The sequence below is a fragment of the Oncorhynchus masou genome, chromosome 24 (genome assembly GCF_036934945.1).
Source record: "Oncorhynchus masou masou isolate Uvic2021 chromosome 24, UVic_Omas_1.1, whole genome shotgun sequence".
Classification (NCBI taxonomy): Eukaryota; Metazoa; Chordata; class Actinopteri; order Salmoniformes; family Salmonidae; genus Oncorhynchus; species Oncorhynchus masou.
Window position 1 is genome coordinate 91105430 of NC_088235.1, and position 27270 is coordinate 91132699.

Genomic DNA, 27270 nt, shown 5'->3' on the forward strand with positions numbered 1-27270 from the left:
ACGGAGACGGGCACATCGTGCCCCACTTCCTAGCATTTCTTCTTGCCAATGTCCAGTCTCTTGACAACAAGGTTGATGAAATCCGAGCAAGGGTAGCATTCCAGAGGGAAATCAGAGACTGTAACGTTCTGTGCTTCACGGAAACATGGCTCACTGGAGAGACGCTATCCGAAGCGGTGCAGCCAACGGGTTTCTCCACGCATCGCGCCGACAGAAACAAACACCTTTCTGGTAAGAAGAGGGGTGGGGGTGTATGCCTTATGGCTAACGAGGCATGGTGCGATGAAACATACAGGAACTCAAATCCTTCTGTTCACCTGATTTAGAATTTCTCACAATCAAATGTAGACCGCATTATCTACCAAGAGAATTCTCTTCGATTATAATCACAGCCGTATATATCCCCCCCCAAGCAGACACATCGATGGCTCTGAATGAACTTTATTTAACTCTTTGCAAACTGGAAACCATTTATCCGAAGGCTGCATTCATTGTTGCGGGGGATTTTAACAAGGCTAATCTGAAAACAAGACTCCCTAAATTTTATCAGCATATCGATTGCGCAACCAGGGGTGGAAAAACCTTGGATCATTGTTACTCTAACTGCCCGCATATAAGGCCCTCCCGCCCCTTTCGGAAAAGCTGACCACGACTCCATTTTGCTGATACCTGCCTACAGACAAAAATTTAAAAAAGAAGCTCCCATGCTGAGGTCTGTCCAACGCTGGTCCGACCAAGCTGACTCCACACTCCAAGACTGCTTCCATCACGTGGACTGGGACATGTTTCGTATTGCGTCAGATAACAACATTGACGAATACGCTGATTCGGTGTGCGAGTTCATTAGAACGTGCGTTGAAGATGTCGTTCCCATAGCAATGATTAAAACACTCCCTAACCAAAAACCGTGGATTGATGGCAGCATTCGCGTGAAACTGAAAGCGCGAACCACTGCTTTCAATCAGGGCAAGGTGTCTGGTAACATGACTGAATACAAACAGTGCAGCTATTCCCTCCGTAAGGCTATCAAACAAGCTAAGCGTCAGTACAGAGACAAAGTAGAATCTCGTGTTAACTCCCGCTTTGAGGACAATCAGTGCAAGGCTGCAGGCCCAGACGGCATCCCCAGCCGACGCCCTCAGAGCATGCGCAGACCAGCTGGCTGGTGTGTTTACGGACATATTCAATCAATCCCTATACCAGTCTGCTGTTCCCACATGCTTCAAGAGGGCCACCATTGTTCCTGTTCCCAAGAAAGCTAAGGTAACTGAGCTAAACGACTAACGCCCCGTAGCACTCACTTCCGTCATCATGAAGTGCTTTGAGAGACTAGTCAAGGACCATATCACCTCCACCCTACCTGACACCCTAGACCCACTCCAATTTGCTTACCGCCCAAATAGGTCCACAGACGATGCAATCTCAACCACACTGCACACTGCCCTAACCCATCTGGACAAGAGGAATACCTATGTGAGAATGCTGTTCATCGACTACAGCTCGGCATTCAACACCATAGTACACCTCCAAGCTCGTCATCAAGCTCGAGACCCTGGTCTCGACCCGCCCTGTGCAACTGGGTACTGGACTTCCTGACGGGCCGCCCCCAGGTGGTGAGGGTAGGTAACATCTCCTCCCCGCTGATCCTCAACACTGGGGCCCCACAAGGGTGCGTTCTGAGCCCTCTCCTGTACTCCCTGTTCACCCACGACTGCATGGCCACGCACGCCTCCAACTCAATCATCAAGTTTGCGGACGACACAACAGTGGTAGGCTTGATTACCAACAACGACGAGACGGCCTACAGGGAGGAGGTGAGGGCCCTCGGAGTGTGGTGTCAGGAAAATAACCTCACACTCAACATCAACAAAACTAAGGAGATGATTGTGGACTTCAGGAAACAGCAGAGGGAACACCCCCCTATCCACATCGATGGAACAGTAGTGGAGAGAGTAGCAAGTTTTAAGTTCCTCGGCATACACATCTCAGACAAACTGAATTGGTCCACTCACACAGACAGCATCGTGAAGAAGGCGCAGCAGCGCCTCTTCAACCTCTGGAGGCTGAAGAAATTCGGCTTGTCACCAAAAGCACTCACAAACTTCTACAGATGCACAATCGAGAGCATCCTGGCGGGCTGTATCGCCGCCTGGTACGGCAACTGCTCCGCCCTCAACCGTAAGGCTCTCCAGAGGGTAGTGAGGTCTGCACAACACATCACCGGGGGAAAACTACCTGCCCTCCAGGACACCTACACCACCCGATGTTACAGGAAGGCCATAAAGATCATCAAGGACATCAACCACCCGAGCCACTGCCTGTTCACCCCGCTATCATCCAGAAGGCGAGGTCAGTACAGTTGCATCAAAGCTGGGACTGAGAGACTGAAAAACAGCTTCTATCTCAAGGCCATCAGACTGTTAAACAGCCACCACTAACATTGAGTGGCTGCTGCCAATACACTGACACTGACTCAACTCCAGACACTTTAATAATGGGAATTGATGGGAAATGTAAATATATCACTAGCCACTTTAAACAATGCTACCTTATATAATGTTACTTACCCTACATTATTCTTCTCATATGCATATGTATATACTGTACTCTATATCATTGACTGCATCCTTATGTAATACATGTATCACTAGCCACTTTAACTATGCCACTTTGTTTACATACTCATCTCATATGTATATACTGTACTCGATACCATCTACTGTATCTTGCCTATGCTGCTCTGTACCATCACTCATTCATATATCCTTATGTACATATTCTTTATCCCCTTACACTGTGTATAAGACAGTAGTTTAGGAATTGTTAGTTAGATTACTTGTTGGTTATTACTGCATTGTCGGAACTAGAAGCACAAGCATTTCGCTACACTCGCATTAACATCTGCTAATCATGTGTATGTGACAAATAAAATTTGATTTGATTTATTCGAACAGTTATAACGGAGACTGTCACAGCCCTAGTCAGAGACCAACCCTCACATGACACGAGGTCAGGGGTCAGCTATAATCCAAGCAGATAGAAAATCAATCTCAGAGAGGAGCTATGCTAGTATGTCAGTTGGTGCACAGTGGAAAGAATTAGCACATGGCTAGCCTTTAGCCTTGTCGTAGCTTGATTTCATTAGCAATCGCAAAACTAACTGCAAGCCATGAGGGCATCTTGAAAATTGGATAAAAGTGATGTAGCATAGGCCTCACTGGACTACACCCCTAAAACCCACTGAACAGACTAAGAGCAATAATATCATCTCAGACTCACAAGGAACTTAAACGTTAGCTTTCTTAGCTTTCTTACATGGCACATATTGCACTTTTAGTTTCTTCTGCAACACTTTGTTTTTACATTATTTAAACCAAATTGAACATGTTTTATTATTTATTTGAGGCCAAATTGATTTTTATTGATGTATTATATTAAAGTTAAAATAAGTGTTCATTCAGTATTGTTGTAATTGTCATTATTACAAATACATTTATAATCGTCCAATTAATCGGTATCGGCTTTTTAAATCGGTATCGGCGTCGAAATATCAAAATCGGTCGACCTCTAGTTAAAACGCACTCGGCTGGATGCAGAAAAGTGAATCTGTGCACAGGAGCTCTCAATATTTACACAAGCTTCCTGTAACACATACCTAAAAGGGTCAGCATAGGAACTCACCTCAAGAGAGAGGAGTGTGTGCATGTGGGAGCTTGTGGGATGGCTGGTACACGCACGTTTAAATAGTGAATATAGCCATGGTGTCCATTCGTTAAGCCTTCATTTGATCTGAGTTGTTGGATTCCCTAGAAACAGGTGAAAACAAACAACCACATAATTCAAAACAGAATCCTCGCCTATGTCCATCAATAAAACATGGCGCTACACTGAACATTCACTGACATACCAGGACAGCTTGTGCCAACACAGACAACCTTTAACACACAAACTGGTAGAATACACACAGGATGGTGGGAAAGAAAGCTTCCCATTTTGAAGTTTATAAACAGACCAATGGCCTGTTTGCTGCTGGACTAGGACACAGTCTGCTCGGTCAGGAAAGAGGGGACACTGGGACGGACAGCTACTCGTCAGCTACCCACCACCTTCCTCCTCCCAGGAAACATATTACTGTTTCTTCCTGTTACCATGGGAACACTAATGTGTTCCCAAAACTTCAAACAATAGCAAGGAGTAAAATGGCACACAGTAAAAATGTAGAAGTTTTGTCAGAAGAGGAGTAAAGATGTTAACACCCAGTTAACACCCAGCAACGCACCCATTTAAACCCTACTGAACAAACAGAGACACACACAGTTTAGGCTTAACTCAGATGGTTGCGTAATAGGCCCGAACTAAAGTGTTGGCGTTTCAGAGTTGGGTGGTATTTGCCTATACAGTAGTGTTGGGGAGCATTACACCCCTTTCTATTTTAATTAGCAGCCACACAAGTTAGTCTACTGGTACAGTAACAGCCACAAAGAGCTAGAGGTGACACCCTTATTAGCAGAACAAACATAATTGGACATTTCTAATGGTTCAGCAAGCGCAGCGGCACCGCAGCCAACACAGACACAGTGCTTTATGTAAAAGGACTCAGAGTCAGGGACAGCACAGTGTTGGGGTGAATGGGGGTATAATTTTGGGGCGTTGAGCGTAGTTAAAATGTTGTTCTGCAGCACAGAGAGCCTTTCAAACATAACCTCTGTTTACCGTGTTCCAACACCCCATTCCTCCCCTGATGATGTCACATAGCCAACTCCCTACAGCCAATGACTGTCCTGTGGCCTCAGACTCCCTCACTCGCCCTTCCTCCTTCTCTACCCCCTTTACTCTCTGTCTAATTCTCTCCCTCCCCTTCTCGCTCTGTCTCTCGCCTTGGGCCAGCTGGGCTGCTGACTGCCTGGCATACAGAAATTAGAAACATTGTTTGTGCATTTCCACTCAACAACAGGGTGAAGAAAAACATGCAAGGCATCCTTTCCCTGGCCAGGTTTCTGCCCTGCTCTGCCCAGCTTCCCCCTCTCTCAATGGGGAGTCATTTGTGACGTGCAACATCTCTACCTTCTAGGGATGGGCATGGTAATTACAATATCCAAACGTGCATTAGTATTAGAATACTTTCAAGAGTATTCATTTGAGGAAACATAGGCCTATTTTAACAACGAACAGGCTTTGTCTCAAATACAAGTATCTGATATTGCTACACACAAGCATACCATGGCATTTAAAACGATTAATTGAATATAACAACAAAGTTCTGAATGTAGTTTGACGTGTGCCCCATAAAAATCACACCCCCTATAGCCTCCACAGGTTCCATGCCTGGAGCTTGTTGTTGACACTACAGTCAGAGGCTCCATGTGGACCAAGGTGAAGTGGGAGATGTCTAATCAAAGCAAAATGTAATTCAAATGACGGAATTACGTTAGCTAAATGAGAAGTAGGCTACAACAAGCAACCAACAGGTAAGCTGTTTAATATGAATGGAGTTGTTGTAGGCAAGGACGGGTAGCGCATAAAAAAAAAAAAGAATAGCCTCAACTAGCCTAGCTGGCAAGCTACCATCTGGCTAGCTGGCAAGCTACCATCTGGCTAGCTGACAAGCTACCATCTGGCTAGCTGACAAGCTACCATCTGGCTAGCTGACAAGCTACCATCTGGCTAGCTGACAAGCTACCATCTGGCTAGCTGACAAGCTACCATCTGGCTAGCTGACAAGCTACCATCTGGCTAGCTTTGTTACATCGATTTGATGCAGTCAAGACAGGCACTGCCAGGTAGGATGATAGGTTATGGCATTTACAACTTTGTCTTACTAGCGCGAGTCAGTGCCTACTTTTTCCCCTCTCTCCCTTTTCACACACACCAGCCCCTGCCCATCGCTTGCCCTGCTGCAGAGCGCACCGTATCTCCCGAGACACAGGATAAACAGTCCCGACCATCCTCCCCAAAATGTAGGATATTATTTGATTTAAGGAATTTCCCCAACTAACCCCATTGCAAACACCAGAGCTGCTTCCACTTACTGCCTGGCCTGTCACTATACCTACTTAATACTGTACTGAATCCCTCAACACCCCATTCAAATTTGAATGCAAACATGACCTTGTGATGGCAAGTAAACAACTCCCTGCCCAGATTGCCTGGTTATCTTGCTAAGAGGAGGACGTTCTAAAGAGGAACGACTCTGTGGTATGTATCTGCAAGACTAATAAATGTGATGCACCTGCACAGCCACTAACCTATTACCGAGATCTTTCTCTACCTTCTAGCAACACACAAAATGTATGCTTTCATTCATTTGTCAAATTATCAAGCCCAAAAAATATTTTCTGTCTCAATAGCAGATAAATTAATGGGCTAAAGATTCTGTAGGTACCTGCTGAAAGCCCGCCAGCGAGAGTCTATTAACTACGGTTCTGTGAGTGGAGATGAACCAGACCACATGTACTCCATGCTGAGCGTGCCAAAGGTCCAGAACTCCCGCTGCGACAGAGAGAAGAGCTCATGCCTGCAATTAAAAGAGAGCACCCAGTGGGATTACACAACTATTAGAGTCTGTGACTCCACCTCGTCACAGTAAAAATAGAGCCCTCCCTAAGGCCTCTCACTTCCGCTCTCAGGACAACCAGGAACAATGGAATGTGTTTGACTGCATGAGAGCTAAATGTTTACACTCACAGTACTTTTCTAACAATGTGTCTGAACATGTGCAGATTCCAATCCGTGCCTACTGCCCTCATTCAGTTCCAAATAGATACAACACTGCAGTAAATCACTCTTATCACACAAGCAAAGTAACATTACTAAAAAGCATTCCGTGTTTAAAAAGGGACATGAATAATCCTGGCAGGTGTAACAAGTAGACTGATGGCAGGGTTATCTGTACTGAGGCCAGTGCCTAGCAGGGTGATCACAGAGCCATCTTCTTATAATGAGTGTTTTGGCTGAACACTTGTGACTGCAGAGGAGCTGAGGACAGGCTGAGCAGGACAGAGTACACAGGGGGCTGGAACAGTCTGGAACATCAAATATAGCGGAAAAAGAATGAAAGAAAAAGGAAAAGAGCGCAGGAGATAAGTTTTTGGCAGAGTAGCATAGTGACAGTTGCTGAAACTAGGCCTTACTCCTCATTGTTCTTACTGAGAGGTCCAATGACGAAGAGTTGGCAGCCAACACAGAGAGGGGGAACAGAGGGGAGAGGGGGCATTCATTAGAGAAAGAGAGGCAAAGGGGAAAAAAATCTGTTTACCCAACGGTCAGCTTGCTTTTCTACTGATCATTTTACAAGGAGTCAGCAGCTAGCTACTGAGGCAGACTGAATTACCGACCGTTAGAGGTGCCCTGTTTAGTTTACAATTAGGGTGCTAGTAGCAGTGTGGCAAACGAAAATTACTAAAATTATAAATTCACTGGGCCACAGATCCTGAGGAAGTATTAGGATAAATATGAGACTAAGGTAGAATAGGTTTAGTCATTTTCTGTTCCAGAAAACTGACTATTTCCAATGTGTTTATTTCTTGATAATCAAAATAACAGATGTATTGAGGCAAACACACCGCTTCAGTAATGGCCCTCACTGTAACCTTCCAGTAGTCTGGATGATGAGTAAGGTCAATCGGATGGAGTACAGGCACACTGATGTGATCGGTGCTGTATACCAATAATAAATTGGAGTTAATGAGAAGACCGATCAATGAAGAAACATTAGCCATCCCATGGGATGACAGAGAGCAACTGAGATAGACAGAGAGCGATCAATATATTTTATTAGTAATAAAATAGTAATCACACCGGTGGGGAGAAGGGCATTCCTCTTACCAAACCACATGACATTTGTTTTGGAGGTGTTCAGAACAAGATTAAGGGTAGAGAAAGCTTGTTGGACACTAAGAAAGCTTTGTTGTAGCGCATCTAACACAAAATCCAGGGAGGGGCCAGCTGAGTATAAGACTATCATCTGCAAATAAATGGATGAGAGAGCTTCCTACTGCCTGAGCTATGTTGAAGAAAATTGAGATAAGCATGGAGCCTAGGATTGAGCCTTGGGGTACTCCCTTGGTGACAGATAGTGGCTGAGACAGCAGATTCTGACTTTATACACTGCACTCAGAGAGGTAGTTAGTAAACTAGCCCAAAGACCCCTCAGAGACACCAATACATCCCACGAGAAAGGAATGGTCTACCGTATCAAAAGCTTTGGCCAAGTAAATAAAAATATCAGCACAATATTGCTTAGAATCAAGGGCAATATCATTGAGGACCTTTTAGGTTGCTGTGACACATCCATAACCGGAGTGGAAACCAGAGATACAGAGAGCTACCAAGATACAGACAGAGCGAGAGCCAGAGTAGGGTTTGGCGGTATCCAGATTTTCATACCGTCTCTGTACCATACAGGGATATACAGTACTACTGGAAGTGCACACAAGAGAGTAAATGTCTCAACGGATCCAAAAAGTTGGACCCATTCCCAAAGTGGACCTGGGGCTTTCCCACCAGGACCCGATACGCATAAATTATTTATTCAAATATAGAGAACTGATCTGAACAGAGCCAATGACAACCAACACCGTTCCATATAGACCTGGTCAGCTCCAGACCCGGTCCAATACGAGTGAAGAAAGCAGCAGAAAAGGCATTTGAGCTACTTTATTAACAGGAACTGATAAAGCAGAGAAAGAGATGCTGCTCCAGCAGGCGGGGGAGGGGCCGTACTGTGAGCAAGTGACATTTTTATTTTTATATATATTTGTTTATTTCACCAGGTAGGCTAGTTGAGAACAAGTTCTCATTTACAACTGTGACCTGACCAAGATAAAGCATAGCAGTGTGAACAGACAACAACAAAGTTACACATGGAGTAAACACATGGCGTAAACAATAAACAAGTCATTAACACAGTAGAATTTAAAAAAATAGTCTATATACATTGTGTGCAAAAGGCATGAGGAGGTAGGTGAATAATTACAATTTTGCAGATTAACACTGGAGTGATAAATGATCAGATGGTTATGTGCAGATAGAGATACTGGTGTGAAAAAGAGCAGAAAAGTAAATAAATATAAACAGTATGGGGATGAGGTAGGTAAATTGGGTGGGCTATTTACCGATGGACTATGTACAGCTGCAGCGATTGGTTAGCTGCTCAGATAGCAGATGTTTAAAGTTGGTGAGGGAGATAAAAGCCTCCAACTTCAGCGATTTTTGCAATTCGTTCCAGTCACAGGCAGCAGAGAACTGGAAGGAAAGGTGGCCAAATGAGGTGTTGGCTTTAGGGATGATCAGTGAGATCCACATGCTGGAGCACATGCTACGGGTGGGTGTTGCCATCGTGACCAGTGAACTAAGATAAGGCGGAGCTTTACCTAGCATGGACTTGTAGATGACTTGGAGCCAGTGGATCTGGCGACGAATATGTAGCGAGGGCCAGCCGACTAGAGAATACAGGTCGCAGTGGTGGGTGGTATAAGTTGGTTTAGTAACAAAATGGATTGATTTTTAGATTGGAGATGTTTGATATGAGTCTGGAAGGAGAGTTTACAGTCTAGCCAGACACCTAGGTACTTATAGATGTCCACATATTCTAGGTCGGAACCATCCAGGGTGGTGATGCTAGTCGGGCGTGCGGGTGCAGGCAGCGAACGGTTGAAAAGCATGCATTTGGTTTTACTAGCGTTTAAAGAAAAATGTAACATCCTTGAATCAGTCATTAAAAACAACCTAAATCCATTAGATTACCCAATAACCCAACAGAAACTAAGTGAAAAGCTCAAATCTATTAAATCAAAGAAGGCTTGTAGTCCAGACAACATCAGAAATAAAATGCTGAAAAACAGCACACCGGAGTTGCAAAAAGCTGTGCTTAAATTGTTCAACATGGTTTTAACTTCTGGCTTCCCTGATGTCTGGAACCAGGGGCTCATCTCCCCTATCCACAAAAGTGGAGACAAATCAGACCCCAATAATTACAGGGGAATTTGCGTAAATAGTAACTTGGGAAAGGTTTTCTGTAGCATTTTGAATTCAAGAATTCAAACCTTTCTTCAAGAAACAAATGTAATAAGTAAATGTCAAATTGGCTTTCTCCCTAACCATCGTACTACTAACCATCCATCCATCCATACATCCATACATCCATACATCCATACACACACACACACACACCTTACACACACTCATTAATAAACACGTCCACCAAAAAAAAAGAGGGCAAAATCTTTGCTTGCTTTATTGACTTTAAAAAAGCATTTGATTCTATTTGGCACGAAGGGCTATTCTACAAAATTCTCCAAAGTGGGCTTGGTGGTAAGGTGTATGACTTAAAATGTATGTACACAGAAAACAAGTGTGCAATAAAAATCAAAAACCAAAGAACAGAATTAATTTCACAATGTCGAGGTGTGAGACAAGGCTGCAGTTTGAGTCCAAATCTTTTCAACATTTATATCAATGAATTAGCAGACATGTTGGATCATTCTCCAGCGCCAGGACTCACACCATTTGACACAGAGGTAAAATACCTGCTATATGCAAATGACTTGGTACTTCTACCACTTCAACAGAACATTAATGTTCTAGAGCAATATTGCTATAATTGGGCCCTGGCAGTAAATTTCCAATAAACGAAAATCATAATTGTCCAAAGAAAGAACAGATGTCAGAAGCACAAATATAAATTCACCCTGAACAACACCATAATTGAACACACTAAAAATGACACCTACATTGGTCTGACTATATCTGCATTGGGAAACGTTAATATAGCAGTGAATGCACTCAAATAAAAATCCCGCAGAGCATTGTATGCAATAAAAATGAAATTATTCAAAATCAACATCCCAATTAGAAATTGAACCAAAATATTTGACAGTGTAATCCTACCAATAGCTCCTTACGGAAGTGAGGTTTGGGGGCCACTCAATAAACTGGACTTTAAAATGTGGGACAAACATCCAATTGAAGCCCTACATGCATAATTCTGTCGGAAAATCCTACAAGTGCAGAGAAATACACCAACTAATGCATGTAGGGCAGAATTGGGCCGTTTTCCAGTAATAATGAAAATGCATTAATATTTTGGCTACATCTAAATTCAAGTCCAAATTCAAGTCTGGAATTTAAAGCACTTCAAACCCAAGAGCTGAGCCCAGAAACGAGCCTTCCCAGTCAGCTGGTGTTGGATCTAACCAACCAAGCCGACACCAGCACTGCTTCAAAAGAAAGAATTCAAATAAACAAAATCATATTTACAACATTGGAAAAACGAAACAAAATCGCAAAGCCTACTAAATAGCTATCTGACCCTAAACACAGAATATGAATTGGCTGATTATCTCTACTCTGTCAGAGATACGAAGCAGAGGCCGATCCTTACCAAGTACAGGCTGAGTAACCACCGATTGGCAATAGAAACCGGCCGACATAAGACATGGCTACCAAAAGAGGAGCGTGTATGTGGTCACTGCACGACAGAGGAGGGAAAGACCGATGCACTCTCTCCTTTACTGTGAGAAATATTCCTCACCAAGAGATTCATTATTCACAGAAATACATTTATTCCAAATTTGAACTTATTAAACCCAGAGGAAATACTAAAAAATACTCATGGGCGAAGGAGCAATGGCTCCTCTTGCAGCCAAATATGTATTTGTCTGCCAAAGCCTGAGGAACACTGAATAATAACATCTGCATAGTAAGCAGTAACTTACTTGTTATTACTATTATTATTATTATAATTATTGTTTATGATTCCAAATAGTAGTGGTATGGGTGGTAATGGTAGCAGTTTAGTAATGGTGGTAGTAGTAGTGGTATGGGTGGTAATGGTAGCAGTTTAGTGATGGTGGTAGTAGTAGTGGTATGGGTGGTAATGGTAATGATAGCAGTTTAGTGATGGTGGTAGTAGTAGTGGTATGGGTGGTAATGGTAGCAGTTTAGTGATGGTGGTAGTAGTAGTGGTATGGGTGGTAATGGTAGCAGTTTAGTGATGGTGGTGGTAGTAGTAGTATGGGTGGTAATGGTAGCAGTTTAGTGATGGTGATGGTGGTAGTAGTGGTAATGATGATAGTAGTTGTAGTACTGATGTAATAGTGAAGATGACCGTTATTTAGTTATAATTTCATTTTCATATTTATTACATTCTACAATTGACTGTTACCATTTATTGTTATAATTTTTTAATTATTATTTGTTATGGTTTATAACATTGTTGCTTTGGCAATATTGACAATGTTTTTCATGACAATAAAGCAGATTGAAATTGAATTTGAGAGGAGCGAAAGAGACGGCCGGTAAAGAGGAGAGGGGAGAGCGAAAGAGTCGGCCGGTAAAGAGGAGAGCGAGAGCCGGTAAAGAAGAGAGAGACAGCCGGTAAAGAAGAGAGAGAGCCGGTAAAGAAGAGAGAGAGCCGGTAAAGAAGAGAGAGAGCCGGTAAAGAAGAGAGAGCCGGTAAAGAAGAGAGAAGAGAGAGAGCCGGTAAAGAAGAGAGAGCCGGTAAAGAAGAGAGAAGAGAGAGAGCCGGTAAAGAAGAGAGAAGAGAGAGAGCCGGTAAAGAAGAGAGAGCCGGTAAAGAAGAGAGAGCCGGTAAAGAAGAGAGAGAGAGAGCCGGTAAAGAAGAGAGAGCCGGTAAAGAAGAGAGAGAGCCGGTAAAGAAGAGAGAGTGCCGGTAAAGAAGAGAGAGAGAGCCGGTAAAGAAGAGAGAGTGCCGGTAAAGAAGAGAGAGAGAGCCGGTAAAGAAGAGAGAGAGCCGGTAAAGAAGAGAGAGAGCCGGTAAAGAAGAGAGGAGAATTCAGCCGGTAAAGAAGAAGAGAGAGAAGAGCAGAAGAGAGAGAGAGAGCCGGTAAAGAAGAGAGAGAGAGAGAGAGAGAGAGAGAGCCGGTAAAGAAGAGAGAGAGCCGGTAAAGAAGAGAGAGAGCAGCCGGTAAAGAAGAGAGAGAGAGAGCCGGTAAAGAAGAGAGAGAGCCGGTAAAGAAGAGAGAGAGAGACAGCCGGTAAAGAAGAGAGGAGAGAGACAGCCGGTAAAGAAGAGAGGAGAGAGACAGCATTAAAGAAGAGAGGAGAGACAGCCGGTAAAGAAGAGAGGAGAGAGACAGCCGGTAAAGAAGAGAGGAGAGAGACAGCCGGTAAAGAAGAGAGGAGAGAGACAGCCGGGTAAAGAAGAGAGGAGAGAGACAGCCGGTAAAGAAGAGAGGAGAGAGACAGCCGGTAAAGAAGAGAGGAGAGAGACAGCCGGTAAAGAAGAGAGGAGAGAGACAGCCGGTAAAGAAGAGAGGAGAGAGACAGCCGGTAAAGAAGAGAGGAGAGAGACAGCCGGTAAAGAAGAGAGAGAGAGACAGCCGGTAAAGAAGAGAGGAGAGAGACAGCCGGTAAAGAAGGAGGAGAAGACAGCCGGTAAAGAAGAGAGGAGAGAGACAGCCGGTAAAGAAGAGAGGAGAGAGACAGCCGGTAAAGAAGAGAGGAGAGAGACAGCCGGTAAAGAAGAGAGGAGAGAGACAGCCGGTAAAGAAGAGAGGAGAGAGACAGCCGGTAAAGAAGAGAGGAGAGAGACAGCCGGTAAAGAAGAGAGGAGAGAGACAGCCGGTAAAGAAGAGAGGAGAGAGACAGCCGGTAAAGGAGAGAGGAGAGAGACAGCCGGCCGGAAAGAAGAGAGAGAGGAGAGAGACAGCCGGTAAAGGAGAGAGGAGAGAGACAGCCGGTAAAGGAGAGAGAGAGAGAGACAGCCGGTAAAGGAGAGAGAGAGACAGCCGTAAAGGAGAGAGGAGAGAGACAGCCGGTAAAGGAGAGAGGAGAGAGACAGCCGGTAAAGGAGAGAGGAGAGAGACAGCCGGTAAAGGAGAGAGGAGAGAGACAGCCGGTAAAGGAGAGAGGAGAGAGACAGCCGGTAAAGGAGAGAGGAGAGAGACAGCCGGTAAAGGAGAGAGGAGAGAGACAGACAGCCGGTAAAGGAGAGAGAGACAGCCGGTAAAGGAGAGAGGAGAAAGAGACAGCCGGTAAAGGAGAGAGGAGAGAGACAGCCGGTAAAGGAGAGAGGAAGACAGCCGGTAAAGGAGAGAGAGAGAGACAGCCGGTAAAGAAGAGAGAGATGCCGGTAAAGAAGAGAGGAGAGAGACAGCCGGTAAAGAAGAGAGGAGAGAGACAGCCGGTAAAGAAGAGAGGAGAGAGACAGCCGGTAAAGAAGAGAGGAGAGAGACAGCCGGTAAAGAAGAGAGGAGAGAAAGAGACAGCCGGTAAAGAAGAGAGGAGAGAAAGAGACAGCCGGTAAAGAAGAGAGGAGAGAAAGAGACAGCCGGTAAAGAAGAGAGGAGAGAAAGAGACAGCCGGTAAAGAAGAGAGGAGTTTAAAGAGACAGCCGTAAAGAAGAGAGGTAGAAAGAGACAGCCGGTAAAGAAGAGAGGAGAGAAAGAGAGTAAAGAAGAGAGGAGAGAAAGAGACAGCCGGTAAAGAAGAGAGGAGAGAAAGAGACAGCCGGTAAAGAAGAGAGGAGAGAAAGAGACAGCCGGTAAAGAAGAGAGAGAAAGAGACAGCCGGTAAAGAAGAGAGGAGAGAGAGACAGACAGCCGGTAAAGAAGAGAGGAGAGAAAGAGACAGCCGGTAAAGAAGAGAGGAGAACAGAGACCGCTTTAAAGAAGAGAGGAGAGAGACAAGACAGCAAAGAAGAGAGGAGAGAGAGAGACAGCCGGTAAAGAAGAGAGAGAAAGAGACAGCCGGTAAAGAAGAGAGAGAAAGAGACAGCCGGTAAAGAAGAGAGAGAAAGAGACAGCCGGTAAAGAAGAGAGGAGAGAGAGACAGACAGCCGGTAAAGAAGAGAGGAGAGAAAGAGACAGCCGGTAAAGAAGAGAGAGACAGCCGGTAAAGAAGAGAGGAGAGAAAGAGACAGCCGGTAAAGAAGAGAGGAGAGAGAGAGACAGCCGGTAAAGAAGAGAGGAGAGAGACAGCCGGTAAAGAAGAGAGGAGAGAGACAGCCGGTAAAGAAGAGAGGAGAGAGACAGCCGGTAAAGAAGAGAGGAGAGAGAAAGAGACAGCCGGTAAAGAAGAGAGGAGAGAAAGAGACAGCCGGTAAAGAAGAGAGGAGAGAAAGAGACAGCCGGTAAAGAAGAGAGGAGAGAAAGAGACAGCCGGTAAAGAAGAGAGGAGAGAAAGAGACAGCCGGTAAAGAAGAGAGGAGAGAGAGACAGACAGCCGGTAAAGAAGAGAGGAGAGAGAGACAGACAGCCGGTAAAGAAGAGAGGAGAGAGAGAGACAGACAGCCGGTAAAGAAGAGAGGAGAGAGAGACAGACAGCCGGTAAAGAAGAGAGGAGAGAGAGACAGACAGCCGGTAAAGAAGAGAGGAGAGAAAGAGACAGCCGGTAAAGAAGAGAGGAGAGAAAGAGACAGCCGGTAAAGAAGAGAGAGAGAGACAGCCGGTAAAGAAGAGAGAGAGAGACAGCCGGTAAAGAAGAGAGAGAGACAGCCGGTAAAGAAGAGAGAGAGACAGCCGGTAAAGAAGAGAGAGAGAGACAGCCGGTAAAGAAGAGAGGAAGAGACAGCCGGTAAAAGAAGAGAGAGACAGCCGGTAAAGAAGAGAGAGAGAGAGACAGCCGGTAAAGAAGAGAGAGAGAGACAGCCGGTAAAGAAGAGAGAGAGAGACAGCCGGTAAAGAAGAGAGAGAGAGACAGCCGGTAAAGAAGAGAGGAGAGAGAGACAGACAGCCGGTAAAGAAGAGAGGAGAGAAAGAGACAGCCGGTAAAGAAGAGAGAGAGACAGCCGGTAAAGAAGATAGGAGAGAAAGAGACAGCCGGTAAAGGAGAGAGGAGAGAGAGAGACCGCCGGTAAAGGAGAGAGGAGAGAAAGAGACAGCCGGTAAAGGAGAGAGGAGAGAGAGAGACCGCCGGTAAAGAAGAGAGGAGAGAAAGAGACAGCCGGTAAAGAAGAGAGGAGAGAGAAAGAGACAGCCGGTAAAGAAGAGAGGAGAGAGAGAGAGACAGCCGGTAAAGAAGAGAGGAGAGAGAGAGACCGCCGGTAAAGAAGAGAGGAGAGAGACAGACAGCCGGTAAAGAAGAGAGGAGAGAAAGAGACAGCCGGTAAAGAAGAGAGGAGAGAAAGAGACAGCCGGTAAAGAAGAGAGGAGAGAGACAGCCGGTAAAGAAGAGAGGAGACAGACAGCCGGTAAAGAAGAGAGGAGAGAGAGACAGCCGGTAAAGAAGAGAGGAGAGAGAGACAGACAGCCGGTAAAGAAGAGAGGAGAGAGAGACAGACAGCCGGTAAAGAAGAGAGGAGAGAGAGACAGACACCGGTAAAGAAAGAAGGAGAGAGGAGACAGACAGCCGGTAAAGAAGAGAGGAGAGAGAGACAGACAGCCGGTAAAGAAGAGAGGAGAGAGAGACAGACAGCCGGTAAAGAAGAGAGGAGAGAGAGACAGACAGCCGGTAAAGAAGAGAGGAGAGAGAGACAGACAGCCGGTAAAGAAGAGAGGAGAGAGAGAGAGACAGCCGGTAAAGAAGAGAGGAGAGAGAGAGACAGCCGGTAAAGAAGAGAGGAGAGAGAGAGACAGCCGGTAAAGAAGAGAGGAGAGAGAGAGACAGCCGGTAAAGAAGAGAGGAGAGAGAGAGACAGCCGGTAAAGAAGAGAGAGAAAGAGACAGCCGGTAAAGAAGAGAGAGAAAGAGACAGCCGGTAAAGAAGAGAGAGAGAAAGAGACAGCCGGTAAAGAAGAGAGGAGAGAAAGACAGCCGGTAAATAAGAGAGGAAAAAGAGAGCCGGTAAAGAAGAGAGAGAGAGAAAGAGACAGCCGGTAAAGAAGAGAGAGAGAGAGAGAGCCGGTAAAGAAGAGAGAGAGACAGACAGCCGGTAAAGAAGAGAGGAGAGAAAGAGACAGCCGGTAAAGAAGAGAGAGAGAGACAGCCGGTAAAAGAAGAGAGAGACAGCCGGTAAAGAAGAGAGAGAGCAGCCGGTAAAGAAGAGAGGAGAGAGAGACAGACAGCCGGTAAAGAAGAGAGAGAGACAGCCGGTAAAGAAGAGAAAGAGACAGCCGGTAAAGAAGAGAGGAGAGAGAGACAGACAGCCGGTAAAGAAGAGAGAGAGAGAGAGAGAAAGAAGAGAGGAGAGAGAGACAGACAGCCGGTAAAGAAGAGAGGAGAGAAAGAGACAGCCGGTAAAGAAGAGAGGAGAGAAAGACAGACAGAAGAGAGAGACAGCCGGTAAAGAAGAGAGGAGAGAGAGAGACAGCCGGTAAAGAAGAGAGGAGAGAGAGACAGCCGGTAAAGAAGAGAGGAGAGAGAGAGACAGCCGGTAAGGAAAGAGACAGCCGGTAAAGAGGAGAGAGAGGAGAGAAAGAGACAGCCAGTAAAGGAGAGAGGGAGGGAGAGAGAGACTGCCAGTAAAGAGAGACAGCCAGTAAAGAGGAGAGAAAGACAGCTCACTCCACTCCTACCTGCACATAGATCAAACCAGACCAGATGGGCACACCTGGACTAACCCCCCCCCCCCCATCTGTCTACCACTATACCTAGACTCTTCCCCACTTCCCCCTTTCTGCTCTGATTAAACCATTGTGTGGCCATCCAAGAGAACAAGCAGTCTTATATGGGTATCATTAAGGTATTTATGCTTGTGGTGTGTAAATCCAGGAGAGTGTGAGGTAGATACGCATGCCCAGGTGTGGCATGTAAACATCACGTGCTGGTGTGGGGACTCTTTCATAAGGGTACTCACAGCTGCCGCTCCACGACTTGAGTAGAGACTTGATGCTGATCTCAAAGAACAGTGAATCCTGCAGGCTCAGCATGACGCCACTGAGGGTTGTGGGATGTTAAAAAGGGTACCCCAAAAACACACACCTCTCCTCCTCAGCCAGAAACCCAGGTCTCCTCTCAGGAGCTGGATATAGGAGTCATGGTGGACTATAGAAAACACCCCGGTCAGCCGCTGTGTGCAGCGAGGCCCTTGGGAAAGTGTCAGGCTGTTAGATGTTTCAGTGCAGAGTAAAACCACTCCGACACACAGATAAGGAGCCTCACGGCTCTCTAGAGCTGCATTCCATCCAAACGCCCGCTGGCGAGCCAATCCACTGAATCCCTCATCCTGCTCCCAGCAGACAACACAGAGGTGAATGAACAGTGCAGGAAAACTTTCCTCTCAGTGTGAGTGAGGAACGGCAGCAGAGCGGCACGTGGACTCTCTTCAGCAGAGCAGTGATATTCCCTCTTCTCTTCTCGTGTCCCAGCCTGCTACTGCTAGCACTGTCGGCTCGTCTCCCACCGTCGCCCTCTCCCCATTGGCTCGCGGACAACCCCTCCCTTCTGTAACTAGCTCCTGTTCGCTGACCGATGCTTGCTGACGCCCTCTCTTCAATATGAGGTGATGTCATCAAAATGCTGCGAGTGTTCCCTGGATATGGTCCAGCGCGGCTAACATGTCATTAGAGCTGCGTTCGCGCTCCCTCTCCGCTGGCCTATCGAAACTACACTTCCTGTTCTCTCCACAGCAATACTGATGCGTCATCCCCGACTGCAGTATGAGGGAGAGTGAAGAAGAGAGGGAGGAACTGGAAGAATGATACACCAGAGCAGCATAAAACCAAAAATCAACACTTCTCTTCAAACTACATTCAGCAGCTTTCCAACAAAACAGGAAATTACTTTTCACACAAAAAAGAAAGAATTCCATCTATAAAAATGCATTTTGAACACACACAGAGTAGTTAGTGTTGTCATGATAGCAACATTTAATTAACCAACGATAAGATAGCAAGATGTCAAGACAGTGAGTAGTATCCCAATAGCATATCGGCACCTCAGCATGGTGATAATATATAATACCTGGCCCTTCCCAGCCCCAGGTATTACAGTACTCTAAAATGTTGGTATATTAAGTATGAGGTTTTGGTGCCGTGATATTACCATGGCACCGGTATACCATATAACACTAGTAGCTATGCTGCTGGACATGAGGCTTCAATACTGGGGCAGTCACCGTTCACCGGCCTGGGACACAGAACATGGCACCCAGTCACCGTTCACCGGCCTGGGACACAGAACATGGCACCCAGTCACCTTTCAGGGACACAGAACATGGCACCCAGTCACCTTTCACCAGCCTGGGACACAGAACATGGCACCCAGTCACCGTTCACCGGCCTGGGACACAGAACATGGCACCCAGTCACCTTTCACCGGCCTGGGACACAGAACATGGCACCCAGTCACCTTTCACCGGCCTGGGACACAGAACATGGCACCCAGTCACCTTTCACCGGCCTGGGACACAGAACATGGCACCCAGTCACCTTCAGGGACACAGAACCGCCTGGGACCTCATGGCACCCAGTCACCGTCAGGGACACAGAACATGGGACACAGAACATGGCACCCAGTCACCTTTCACCGGCCTGGGACACAGAACATGGCACCCAGTCACCGTTCAGGGACACAGAACATGGCACCCAGTCACCTTTCACCGGCCTGGGACACAGAACATGCCACCCACTGCAGCTGCTGCGCTCATCTACAAAGAGCACTGCATGATGGGTAGTAGGATACTTAAATCTGTTTGAGTCAACAACAAACTGACACACCCATAGAGGTCATAGGATTACATCAGTTTTTGTCCAGCAACAGCCATCAGAGAAACACACACACACTACTGGCAACAAACACCCAGTGTGTGTTTGTCTCTCCTTTTAAACCCTGCTTGTAGACTGAAAGCAAACCACATGACATCAACTGATGTGGTCATAGACAGGATTCTTTTTGTTCACAAAACATTCCAGAAAAACAGATAAACAGATGTTTTGTTAGTGATCATCTTATCTCAGGTGAAAGCTCTTCTGTCTCTCACACCTGAAGACAAGTTCTGCTAAACCAAACCAGGGCTCGGTATCGTAAACAAAGGCCAGCTTTGTCACACCCTGCCTGCCCTACAGTACACTTACCAGGCCTTCGTGAGCCTTATGATGGAAGGAGCAGTAAAGTGCACTGAATGACTTTGCCATTTAAACAAATAGGCCTACAGTAGGAAGGATAGTTTTTGTGTATTGCTGAGCATGATTAACCGCATGTGGCTGTGCCATAGTGTGGCCTCGGTCCAAAACACAACATACTAAGCTCTGCTGCAACACAGTCTCTCTCTCAGAAGCAATGTTCCTTCACCAAACTCCTAACACACCCGATCATGTGGACTCTCTCACACACACACACCATCTCTGTTTAGAGTAAACACTGCTCATTCCTTCAGGAATGCAGTACAACATACAACAGGATCAGCTCTCTCAGGTTAGATCAAACAGTACAAACTGTCCAACGCAGAACAGGACATAACCAAAGAGCACTGGGCCCCGAGCAAGAATGTCAACAATGTAACTAAGCTATGATCACATTATAGCAATGGACTGATACAGGCCAAGCTGTAATAGTGCTCAGGGCTCAATTGAAAAAACCCACTTGGTCCAGGTAGAGGCAGGCTCAGTGTTCAGTAGGCAGAGGGATGCCCTGACAGGCAAGCTCAGTGTTCAGTAGGCAGAGGGATGCCCTGACAGGCAAGCTCAGTGCTCAGTAGGCAGAGGGATGCCCTGACAGGCAAGCCCAGTGTTCAGTAGGCAGAGGGATGCCCTGACAGGCAAGCCCAGTGTTCAGTAGGCAGAGGGATGCCATGACAGGCAAGCCCAGTGTTCAGTAGGCAGAGGGATGCCCTGACAGGCAAGCTCAGTGTTCAGTAGGCAGAGGGATGCCCTGACAGGCAAGCCCAGTGTTCAGTAGGCAGAGGGATGCCCTGACAGGCAAGCTCAGTGTTCAGTGTTGACAGGCAAGCTCAGTGTTCAGTAGGCAGAGGGATGCCCTGACAGGCAAGCCCAGTGTTCAGTAGGCAGAGGGATGCCCTGACAGGCAAGCTCAGTGTTCAGTAGGCAGAGGGATGCCATGACAGCAGCTGATTGACAGTTGGCCATCCTGACTGTCTCTAATGAGGCCACAGTGAGGATGAAGAATGCATTTCCTGTCCATAGCGTTCTGCACAAAGTGGGGGGAAAAACAAATCGATAGGAGCTGTAATTTAATCCCTGACCCCCCGGGTCGCAGAGGACAATGCATCAGATGAATATCAGGCAGCTCTCTGCAGCCCGGCCCAGGTCCTGTCCAGGTCTACCATCCTAGAGCCAGAAGGCCTACCAATGCCATTAACACCACCGTTCAGCAGGAACAACATTCATCCCCAATACATCATGGTAAAAGAGGCAAGGTTCTAATTGATTTTGCTTGAACCCTGTTAGCTAAGCAGTTTGCCAGCTAATGATGCAATATTGTTGTGAGGAGTGTCTTCAATAACATGTCTAATAATGCTCACTAGAAGCTCCCATCCATAACCATTCAGAACAAACTTCAACCACCGACAGCTCCTTCACACCACTTCAACATATCCCGTCTCCCCTCCACCAGGCTGGACCCAGCTTTGACTATCAGATGAACAGAGCAGAGTCAGGGGAGAGACACTAAGGTCACCACAGCACAGCGAGGTCCTCCCTACAATTACTAGCAGAGAGTTGCTGCCAGCCAGCCAATTAAGAATGAAACCTCATCTTCACACACACAGCCCCTCACTAAGGCAATTTCATTTATCATAGCCCCATTTTCACAGGCACTAGCTTCAATATGCTTGATGTTTTCCATTGTCAAGCATTTGATGGGTGAGTTATTTGGGAGTCTAAGAGTTCCAAGTGATTCATAGAACAATTTGTGCCCTCTAATGGGAAAAGTGGATCATAGCAGAGTTGTGCATCAGGCTCTGCTGGCTCAGGGAATTGTTTTTCACTGCCTGTGCCTGCAGCACTGCTCTCTATCCAAGCAGGCTGAAGCAATCCGTGTCAGACAACAAACCTGATGCTAGTTGTCTGTACGGTCATGCTGAAGTCACAGATAGTAGATGGGCATTTCCATCTACAGGGTTCAGACACATTTTGACAGATGGAATTTCACGACTTCCATTGCTTCTCCATGATCAACAAATTGCAGCGTCTCCATGTACGTATTTAAAAGTAATGGTAATGTGGTATTGAAACTGGGAGGCTGCTCTCTGATCCCATGTACCCTCTCCTGTCGTTCTGCAAGGCACTTAACCCCCCCAAAGTAAAATAACTGTGTGGTAACTGTATAACACACGTGGTCTGGAGAGCTACTGTGTGTGCAGGCTTTTGATCAAGCCCTGCTCAAACCACAGAGACAGTTGATCAAGCCCTGCTCAAACAACAAAGACAGTTGATCAAGGACTGGTTGAACAGCTCATTTCTAAAATGTGGTTTGTTAGAGGGGGACTGGAATGAAAGCCTGGCCACCCATTAGGTCTCCTGATACATCTCGGGTGGTTGACCACCCATTAGGTCTCCTGATACATCTCGGGTGGTTGACCACCCATTAGGTCTCCTGATACATCTCGGGTGGTTGACCACCCATTAGGTCTCCTGATACATCTCGGGTGGTTGACCACCCATTAGGTCTCCTGATACATCTCGGGTGGTTGACCACCCATTAGGTCTCCTGATACATCTCGGGTGGTTGACCACCCATTAGGTCTCCTGATACATCTCAGGTGGTTGACCACCCAGTAAAGTAAATAAACAGCAAAGTAAATAAGTGTACAGTTCAGTAGCACACTAGAGTACAGTATAATGTACATATCTACTGTACTGTCCAAACTTGTGAAACAGATGTCTATTATCTCTTCAGCTTAGGTCTGGTCCGAACCAACCAAATGTGTTCCTTGGGGGTGAAGCTCATTACAATAATAGCCAGTGTGTAGAATAACACCCAAATATGCAACAAAAAAAGGGAAATTGCATACTTCTACATTTGTGTACCTACATGGGACACATCATTAAGAGAATAACATTCATATCCATCATTATGCATTTGTGTACAATTACACCTCAAGGAGCCATGATTTAATTCTGTTAGATGTAAATTCACTTCACCTGCTGTAGTTCACTCACCAAAATAGATTGTGCTAATTGCAGGTGTCATGTCATAGCTGACACCCCATACTTTCTGCAGACATCTCTCAACCTTCATTTGGAGGAGATATTTAAACGGTTTATTAAGAGTTAAGATTTTACCGTAATTCTGTTACCAAACTACTAAACGTGTTTGTGTCATGTGTAAATTGTTTAAAGTCGTCATTGTGCATAGTTGTATGGTTGTTAAACTTCTAAATCAATGTTTTTGTTCTGCACACATATTAAAGTACAGAAATTACAAGGCCTAATTCTGTCACTGTGGAATGTCCAGATAGCAAAGTTAGCAAAAGTCAGATAATTATATCAATATGTAACTATTCACATGACATACATCTCCACCCCACACACACCAGTGTTTCACGAACACACCCTAAGTTCAGAGGAAAACCTGCAGTGCCCTTTAACCAAATAAGTCTCAATCAATTCATGCCCTGAAATCAGCTGCACTCACATCCGCCTCTGGGGTAATGTCATTGTGTGCTTGAATTACAAATGAGAAAGAGAGAGCGAGAGAGAGCACCAAATCAAAAAGCCAACGCAAGCAGGGCAGGCCATGGCAGACCAGATGAGAGCCTGAGGGCGTGGCACTGAATCATGTGGAAAGGGTGGGAGGCAGGACCTGTCCCAAACTGCAGGAAAAGCAGCTTAAAAAACATTTCAATGCCACTTTCATTCTTTAAGATACACCACAAATCACTCACGCCTTCCTCAACATCAAAGGACTGTTATTTTCAAATACTGTGCCCTGGTTGAATAGAATGAGATGTTTTATTCAGAGGGTTTCTCAGAGCCATAATTTGGGAGGGGTGTTCATCTGGGCCACCCACGTCCCACACAGGAAAGCCCCGGAGAAGGGAAGGTGGGTAACCCAATCATGTTCCACCGTGCTCTTGGCATGGCCACGTTTGTGCAACTCAGTGACTTCGTCAAATCTAACCTGAATAGTCACCTCATTCTACTACATTAGGGATGGCAGTATTAACAGTGTTGAGTTCAGGCAGTAAGACACTCATACATTCACCCTGTCTTGTTACTGCTGCTACAGTGATTAGATGTGTGTGTCGTCTCATAGACATGTAAACAATCTCTAAACACGTGGGTGAAAACGGGTGTTGTGTCTGAAGTTAAGTGTGGGACTGTATTAAGGTGTATCAGGCTGTCAGTCTGGACTTGCTGTAACACTATCAGAGGGACCATTGGTTGGTTAGTTGGTTCAGCCATGTGTCAGGGACAAGCAAACAGAGAGCGAGCCTGTTCTGGCAGGCAGGACCGAGGACAAAGCCATGCTGATAGACTGACGAGTACACACATAACGAGTGGCCTGTTGAGCTCTTGACTAGAAACTGAGATTAGACAGGCCCTCCATTTTGAATCCAATAGTAAAGTAATTTTGTGAACATTTATTTAATAGCCCTTGAGAAACAAAAACATAGTAAAATGCCTATTCCAAGACATAGTGGAACCTCAACCCCCCTACCATAGATCACTGCTAACGTGTACTACCTTCAAGCAAAAACACTCCCAACCAGCAACTCTTGTTCCATTTCAGCATGAACAACACCACTCAGCAACATTGTGAAAGCATATTCAACCCTCCTGTTAACTTTCACGGTGTCTTTCAAAACAGAGCTGTCAGGCTGTAATACCATGTGGTCATAGCCCTATGTGTGAGCATGCTGCGTATGTGGATTGTTTCTAGTGAAGAGGGGAGACTTCTTTTTATACAGTTAATGAGATATATATATATATATTATTTGACAATATATCGTATTGACAATATCTCAATCTTATTTTTTTTGCGGCAATTAGCTGAACCTGCACCAAAAGTCACAGCTTGTTCTCCATCTTATTTTTAAATAAGGAGCCAATTGGTTTTCAGCACTTTTATTTCTATGACTGATCAAAAGTCATGTTCTCATGGTTCTCTCTTGTCCCTCTATAGTGGACATATGCTGAGCAATCACATTATTGAATCCCAAAACATATAGAATCGTGAGAAACGCAATACATATTGTACCGGCACCGGAGTATCATGATAATGTATGGTGGGGTTCTTGGAAATGACCAGACATAAGTGTCAATGTCCCAGATGCCTCACCACAAGCACACTACTGTTAACTCACACAAGACAAGTAGCTGTACTTCACCTGACAGTACAACACACCCCCCACACTATATTCCGGGGATTATTTCATGTGATCATGTCTCATTGGTATCACATTAGAAAGTTATTGTAACGGATGACGTTAAGGTTTACCTGCTACAAGGCCAAGATAATACTAGTTACTACCAGTGGAGAGCATCATACCTTTTATGGGCTCAACGTTTCACTTTAGTATTTGACACTGTAACAAATAATTCAGCAAGTTGATTGAGTGTTGTGTTGACTACTGAACAGCACACCACCGCAAGTACTTGCACTACAGAGCTACTCATTAAACATGAATGGAAATCTCTCTGTAGCCTAGATAAGTATAGGTGAGTCATTGTAAGAGAGTGGGCTCCTCCTGCCCAGTGTCAGTCAGTCGGGTCAGTACCTTCGATGTGGTTGGAGCAGATGGGTCTGGTAGTGGAGGTATTCACGAGACCCTGCTGGTCCTCCTCGGTCATCTGGCCAATGGCCAGCAGGCGCTTCATCCGCAGCAGACAGGGACCTGTCTCCCGGGGCAACGCCCCCCCAGACTCCAACGCCCATACATCTCCAGATATGACAGCCGGGACCAGACTCCTCAGAAACTCCATGTCTGTCAGTATCAACGCTAGCCAACTCAGTCAAGCCCCCAGTCCAAATTCAGTGTCAGTCACGGTCACCCTGAGCCATTTTCCCACACAAAACAGCTACTTGGCTGTCTTCCACTGACAGCCAGGGTACAGTCACAGCCACTCTGTCTGCTGCGGAGTTGTACAGTCCGTGATATCATTGATTGCAATAATCAGGCCTCAGACAACCCATGAGAAGAGTGAAGAGACACGACCTGTCTGGCCTATTGAAACTCAGTACAGAGAAGTAATATCAGTCTGTCGTATCCACCTACAGTGAATATTCAGAATGGGAGAATCTTTCTCAGTCAGAAGCAGTACCTGTCTGCCCACAGAGGGAGAAAGAAAAGACATCGCACTCTTCCCCAGCAGTGATGTAATCCGGAGTGGGCGAAGCCAGGCAGGTCAGGTGACAGGCACTTTCAGGGGCGGGACCAGAACATGTTCCATAGGAGAAAACGCACGCCTGGGCCCCCAGCCAATTAAAACCGAGACGACACCGACCCACCCTGCCTGGGTTTACCTCTCTTAGAAGAGCATAAGCATAGTGAGAGAGAAGGAAGAGAGAAGGTGAACGAAGGTGAAAGTTTAAGGGGTGACTCTACCCTCCGGCCCGTCTGTGTATAAAGATAACCCTTATCGCCCAGGGAACTGTGTCATATGGTACCAGATACACACTCTCGCACTCCAATTACCCATCAACCCCCCCCCCCCCCCCCTCAACGCCTTCACTGAGTTATTTTGTATGATGTAGTAAATCTCTGAGATGTAGAGAGAATGAGGGATGTGCCAGACAGGGTGATATTACTGTGCTTTGCTTGGCTGCTCAGCTCGTACCAGAATGAACAAACTCCTCTAAAAACAGAACCTCCGCTCTCAAGCTGAGAGAACACACACACCAACGTAGGCAATATAGGCTACTAAATATGCACGTGAACATACATCCAACATAAAAACAAAGCTATATTTGCACTCAATACAAAATGTCCTTAACATGAGTTATGTAGTCCATTTAGAGAGCATTTACAAAAAAAAAGCCATGTTCTGCTGATTCATCGTCACCATACATATGGTGAGTGCTTTAGTTTAGCCAACAGTGTGAATCGATATGACGGAACCACTCCCTCTGAGCGCCCTCTACAAACCTGATGAGAACAGCTAACAACTTTAAACGGAACAACAAAGAAGATGAATTCTGATTCTATGAATCTCTCTGTTCTGAGAGCTGTGCAGTAGATCGGTACAGAGCCTACTGATGGAGGTTAACTGAGGACAGCTGTATGTGTGTACAGTAGGCTTTGGGAGGGAGGAGCCTTCGGTTTAGAGTTCTGGCACAGTAGGAAGTAAAGATGACCTGCAACTCCCCTTACTTTCACCAGCAGAACTGGATCGGGGACTGATATTACGCAAACACATATATACCACCAAACTGATGCAAACCATATCCAATTTAAAAACAGTGCAGTTCAGCCACAGTGTGTGTGTGTCCAACAGAAATCTCACTCTTAGAGAAAGTGCTCGTACCCTTT

The 27270-nt window shown here is 45.9% G+C and overlaps 1 protein-coding gene across 19 annotated transcripts in view; it reads right to left on the reverse strand.

The window, feature by feature from the left end:
• Window positions 1-27270, reverse strand: part of fryl (furry homolog, like) — a 104616-nt gene that overhangs the window by 56652 nt on the left and 20694 nt on the right. For 6 of the 19 annotated variants that reach the window (XM_064935606.1, XM_064935608.1, XM_064935605.1 and 3 more), the window contains exon 1: window positions 25519-26365. The exons of 2 other annotated variants lie outside the window; for them this stretch is intronic. In XM_064935606.1, the coding sequence (XP_064791678.1) occupies window positions 25519-25723 (205 nt within the window). In that variant the 5' untranslated portion in view covers window positions 25724-26365. Of the gene's footprint in view, window positions 1-3681; window positions 3746-6382; window positions 6515-17694; window positions 18468-25518; window positions 26367-27270 lie in introns of those variants that run through there. 11 more of the 19 variants (XM_064935603.1, XM_064935600.1, XM_064935604.1 and 8 more) reach the window with 6 other exon arrangements.